A 6,413-nucleotide genomic window follows, 5' to 3' on the forward strand; every position below is an offset into this window, starting at 1 on the left:
GTATATATATGATGTATAAAGAAAGGAAAAATTGTAGGTGTAGATGATCTTTAATTCATAATCCAGGTTGGTACAGAACCAATATACATTCTACAAATTGTTTTGGAGTGTAATTAATTCCAAAGACAAAAACTAAAAACTCATCATGAAATAAAGATTAGATTCTTTGTCAGGAATTACATTCTGGTATGAATAATTATGACCAACAATCGTTGGGAGATATGCTGTGCTTGTGAACACCTAAATGAAATCATGTTGAACCAAGTGAAATCGTAGTTGTGGCTGATACCAGTGCTGTCTGATTGGCACCTGTGCCAGTGGCACATAAAAAGCACCATTCGAGCCTTGGGCCACATGGAGATAGGGTCAGGTGACCAAGACCTTTGGTGATATACTGTGCTTGTGTAGACCTGCTAAGCTAAGTGAGACCATAGTTGTGGCTGATGCTGGTGTCAGGTCAATGGCACCTGTGCCAGTGGCACGTAAAAAGCACCCACTACGCTCTTGGAGTGGTTCGCATAAGAAAGGGCATCCAGCTGTAGAAACTCTGCCAAATCAGATCAGAACCTGATGCAGTCCCCCAACTTAGCAGTTTTCAGTCAAACCGTCCAACCCATGCTAGCATGGGAAGCGGACGTTAAATGATAATGATGATGATGATGATGATGATGATGATGATGATGATGATGGCATGTTCTTGAGCAAAACACTTCATTTTACGCTGCTCCAGTCCCCTTACGATCACGGGTTAATGTTGGCCAGCTCGCCTAGCCAGTAGAGTGGCATCACTCAATGGCTAAATGCAATGCAAAAAGGCATTGTGACCAGCGATGTGTAACATTTGATAGTGTCGTTGGTCACATGATCACGTGATATCTCTTAACAGTGAAAACTTGAAAACCAAAATGTTGGTAATGCAAAGATATATTACTTTTATTTTTTTTTTTTTTTTGTTAATTACCTTTCCTTAATTAGTCATACATAAATAGATGAAAGACAGACTAATTGAATAATCAAACTTTTACTAATAAGTGCAGACGTGGTTGTGTGGTTAAGAGGCTTGCTTACCAACTATGTGCTTTCAGGTTCAGTCCCACTCCATGGCACCGTGGGCAAGTGTCTTGTACTTTAACCCTGGGTTGACCAAAGCCTTCTGAGGAGATTTCGTAGATGGAAACTGAAGTCAGTCATATACATGTGTGTGTGTGTGTGTGTGTGTGTGTGTTACCATCATGAAAGCAGTGTTCTTTATTTCCAATTTTCTGTGAGAACATATCAGGTCATAGGAAAATAGTTCCTTGCTTGGAAACAAATGAGTGTTGGCAACAGGAAGGGCATCCAGACAGAAAATCCACTTCAACAAATTCTCGTTAAATCATGCAAGGGTGGAAAAGTGAACATTAAAATGATGATGATAAATATACAAAAATGTTTGTTTATATATTATGAATACGAAACCTATTGAGGCAAGTGAAATAAAATCAAAATCACTGACGTGGTCGATGACAGTACCGCCTGATTGGCATTTGTGCCAGTCGAACGTTAAAAGCACATCCGAGTGTGATCGTTGCCAGGGCCACGGATTGGTTCCTGTGCTGGTGGCATGTAAAAGGCACCATTCGAGTGTGATCGTTGCCAGTGTTGCCTTACCAGCACGTGCTGGTAGCATATGAAAAACAACCGTTCGAGCATGGTAATTGCCAGTGCCGCTGGACTGGTTCCCGTGCAGGTAACACATAAAAAACATCTTTTGAGTATGGTTGTTGCTAGAACCACCTGACTGGCCCTCATGCCAGTGGCACGTAAAAGCACCCACTACAATCTGAGAGTGGTTAGCGTTAGGAAGAGCATCCAGCTGCAAAAACTCTGCCAGATCAGATTGGAGCCTGGTGCAGCCTCTGGCTCACCAGTCCTCAATCAAACTGTCCAGCCCATGCCAGCATGGAAAGTGGACATTAAGCGACGATGATGATGATGATGAATAGAATATGTTTGTACTGTATGATTTTGCTTATATTCTACAAACTAAATGAAATCAGAGATTAATAAGCTCACCATGGATATCTTGCCAAGTTCAGTGATAACATCATATATCTCGTTAGATCTAAATATACATTTATAATGAACAATAACTGAAACGAACCTGTCAGTCCTAAGAGGACACCTTTTCATGTTCAACATTTCAAAATAATTTGCTATAAGCAAATCTTCATAACTTAAAACTCTTTGGTGATTCATTATCTTGACATCATTTTGGTCTTTGGAGGAAACTGATTGACTTCTGCTTCTAGACATATTCTTCCTGAGAACAGTAAAAGGATAAATTGCTTTTAGAATAAAGAAGTTATAAGCTGGCATCAAAATGTGCTTTATGTAGTATTTTTTTGGTGAAGTTTTAAACTGTGGCATTTTTTGTGCATTTTGCTCACAAGAAGATATGAATATTTAATTTATTCTGTTGTGTCTGGGGAGAGTCATTCTTTTTTAGTGCTTTATAATTTAACACACTCACTGGTAAAATTTCCACTTATTTCTTTTTTATCTTTCTAAAATTTTCGTTGCGTCTTGCAACCTTTTCAATAGTTTTGAGTCAAAAGCATTGAAAATGTTGCAAGACACAACGAAAATTTTAGAAAAATAAAAAAGAAATAAGTGGAAATTTTACCAGTGAGTGTGTTAAATGATAAAACACTAAAAGAGAATGACTCTCCCCAGACACAACAGAATATGCTTCAACACACAAATTCACATAAAGAATCTTGCAAACCAAATCCAAAAACGAAATTTAAATTATTATTTTATTTATCTTCTGTTATATAAATAATCAAATAAAAGTAACAAGCCAATATCAAAAATATTATTCTTTTATTTGTTTCAGTCATTTGACTGCAGCCATGCTGGAGCACTGCCTTTAGTTGAACAAATCAACCCAGCGACTTATTCTTTCTAAGCCTAGTACTTATTCTGTCAGTCTCTTCTGCTGAACTGCTAATTTACAGGGATGTGAACATACCAACATCAGTTGTCAAGCAATGGTGGATGGACAAACACAGACACACAAATATATACACACACACATATATATATATGATGGGCTTCTTTCAGTCTCCATTACCAAATCCACTCACAAGGCTTTGGTCATCCCAAGGCTATAATAGAAGACACTTGCCCATGGTGCCACACAGTGGGACTGAACCCGGAACCATGTGGTTGGTAAGCAAGCTACTTACCACACAGCCACTCCTGTGCCTGATTTTAACATTTAAAATGCAAAAAAAAAAAGACATAAATAGGCTCTGGTGTGGAGGATGTGCTTTAACCAGGAGAAATCCTTGGTGATGATGAGGTGGCTGTCATTAAGTACCATCTGTCATTAAGTACCACCTCCTGGTCATTTTGGCTTAAATATTTCCTCTGAGGGTGCTCTTTGATGAGTGTCCGAAGCAGCTGGTATGTCACTGTGAAAAAGAGTGGTCAGAGCAAGCCCGACCAGCTTGGATATGAAAAGTAGAGAATGATCATGTGACCCAATAATTGGAGTAATTCTGAGGTCTCCAGAAGAGCACTGCTTCTAATAAATGGAGGAGGGGACTTCATATGAGTAGTATTTGTGTTTTCTTCCTTTTGAAAAAGACAAGATTAGAATTATATTCATTGAAGGATGCTTCTAAGGTCCCTGGGGTCAGTGAGTGTTTGGCATAGAACAAAAAATTTGGAGTGATGACCTTTGTTGTTTAAAGTGATTGTATTTTTCATTCGATGACTGGCACCTGCGCCAGTGGAGCACTAACAGCACTGTCGAGCGTGTTCATTGCCAGAGCAGCTGTCTGGCTTCCATGCTAGTGGCCCGTAAGTAGCACCATTTGAGCATAATCGTTACCAGCGTTGCCTGCTAGCACTTGTGCTGGTGGCACGTGTAAAGACATTTGAGCGAGTTCATTGCCAGTGCCGCTGGACTGGCTCCTGTGCAGGTGGCACGTAAAAAACACCTTTTTGAGCGTGGCCATTGCCAGTACCGTGTGACTGACCCTCGTGCCGGTTGCACGTAAAAGCACCCACTACACTCTCGGAGTGGTTGGCGTTAGGAAGGGCATCCAGCTGTAGAAACTCTGCCAAATCAGATTGGAGCCTGGTGTTGCCATCCGGTTTCACCAGTCCTCAGTCAAATCGTCCAACCCATGCTAGCATGGAAAGCGGACGTTAAACGGTGATGATGATGATGATGATGATGATCTCTATGAGATTGCTGGAAGAAATAGCAGTAATTCAGTCATCCCATCTACCAAATTATAGAAATCTTTCATACTTGAAAGTCTTGCTATAAAATCCAATCCCTAATGTTTTCATTTACTTCCATTTTAAATAACATGAACATGAATGGCAAAATAGGTTTTATGTTATGGTAAAATTTTCAGGAACCAAATGCTTCCATAATGCAGAGGATGTCAGTAAAATTGTTCCAATTCAATGAAAAATACTCCTCTCATATAAAAACAGAACTTAATCAAAAGAAATCAATCATTATTTTTAGAGTTACCGTAATAATAGTATTTTTCTTTTACTGTTCAATAATAGACTCTGAAAAGCCATAGGCTTTGCATCTGTACCAAAATGCCTCACTTCTGTGATGTTTCCGTCTTCCTCTCACATCTCTATGGCATCAATACTCTCCACTTCTCACATGCTTCTATTGTATCAATACTCTCTATTGTCAGACTATGATTCTAAATTACACCCACTATTACAATTTCGTCTTCATTCTTTATTGTAAGTCTATCAGACACTTAACAGCAGCAGTCACAGCAGACAGTATGGAAGAGGAATACAAAGGTGTCTGCCAGAGAAGAGACATTTACAGACAGACAACTTCTTCCATTACAATTCCTTAGATTCTTTGTAGTTCAAGTACAAATCTATATTTTATGTTTTTTATTTTTTCTTGTTTCAGTCATTCAACTTCAGCCCATGTTGAGGCACCAACTTGACAGGTTCTCATCTTGTTTGTTGTTAACACAACAATTTGGGCATGTGGCGTAGTGGTTAAAAGCACGGGCTACTAACCCCAAGACTCCGAGTTCGATTCTAGGCAGTGACTTGAGGAGCAGCAGCAGCAGTAACAACAACAGCAACAGCAACAACAACAACAACATCAAAAAATACCTTAGGAATGAGAACCCAGGTTCGAAATTTCCCCAAGATATCTTATGAAGGCTGGAGGGTATATATCAGCTGAAACATGTTTACAATAAACAAGATGAGGACAAATATCCATCAAATGTAAATAATGTAAATATTAATGTACATAATTCACTGAGAGGAATGTTCGAAACCTCTGTATTGAGGAATCCTTGATCCGTCAACTTAATCCAAAGATCAACAATCCTTTCTACAAAAAGCACAAAGCCTGAAAACCAGGGTGAGGGGACTGGTCAATTACATCGACCCCAGTGTTTCACTGGTATTTAATTTATTGACCCCAGAAAGATGAAAGGCAAAGTCAATCTCGGTGGAATTTGAACTCAGAACGTAACGATGGGCAAAATACCGCTAAGCATTTCATTTGGCGTGTTAACGATTCTGCCAGCTTGCTGCCCTCCAAAGGTCAAGAATCAATCAGGGTTGGCCTGGTGGCTTCTATAAATTATTAATCGTCCCCAACTTCACTGTGACCATGACCAATATCATCTCTACTACTACAACATATACCACCACCAACACGACAACGACGACGACAACCACCAGCACGACGACGACCACCACCACCAAGTTACCTTCACTACAACTGCAGCCAACCTACAGCTAGCCATCAACCACTGCCTCTTTAATGACCCTATGACCTCTACAGCCACTGGCAACACCAATTTTGCATCAACTGTAGCTACTACATTCACCTGTTGCCATGGCTACCACTGCATGGCCAAAGCAGGGTCACTGCCTGTATGACAATCAAAATGGCAGAATCTACATAAACTTACGTTTCTTTAAGCTGTTCACTTCTCATGATGGGCCTTTGTGCCTGAAATAATAAAAGTTACTCAATTTTCCCTTTTCACATTGTTAGAAATTCTCATTATTTCAAAGTCTTCATTATTTACCATTTTGCTTCTGTACCACAATGCTTTAAGCAAACTACCACACTCTTCATATATACAAATGTATGCATACATACATACATACACACACATACATATATACACATACATATATACATATACATATGCACAGATACATATAAACATATGCATATATATATATATATATATATATATATATACACACATATTCACACATATATATACTACATACATACACATACATATATATATATACATATATAAATATATACTTATGTACATACAGATGCATATATATATATATATATATATATATATATATATATATATATATATATA

At 38.7% G+C, this 6,413-nt stretch overlaps 1 protein-coding gene across 1 annotated transcript in view; it reads right to left on the reverse strand.

The window, feature by feature from the left end:
- LOC106884146 (doublecortin domain-containing protein 1) overlaps positions 1-6,413 on the reverse strand; it is a 143,444-nt gene that overhangs the window by 102,748 nt on the left and 34,283 nt on the right. The window contains exon 2 of the mRNA XM_014935382.2: positions 2,144-2,302. Within this exon, the coding sequence (XP_014790868.2) occupies positions 2,144-2,295 (152 nt within the window). The 5' untranslated portion in view covers positions 2,296-2,302. The remainder of the gene's footprint in view (positions 1-2,143; positions 2,303-6,413) is intronic.

Source organism: Octopus bimaculoides, chromosome 7 (assembly GCF_001194135.2).
Source record: "Octopus bimaculoides isolate UCB-OBI-ISO-001 chromosome 7, ASM119413v2, whole genome shotgun sequence".
Lineage (NCBI taxonomy): Eukaryota > Metazoa > Mollusca > Cephalopoda > Octopoda > Octopodidae > Octopus > Octopus bimaculoides.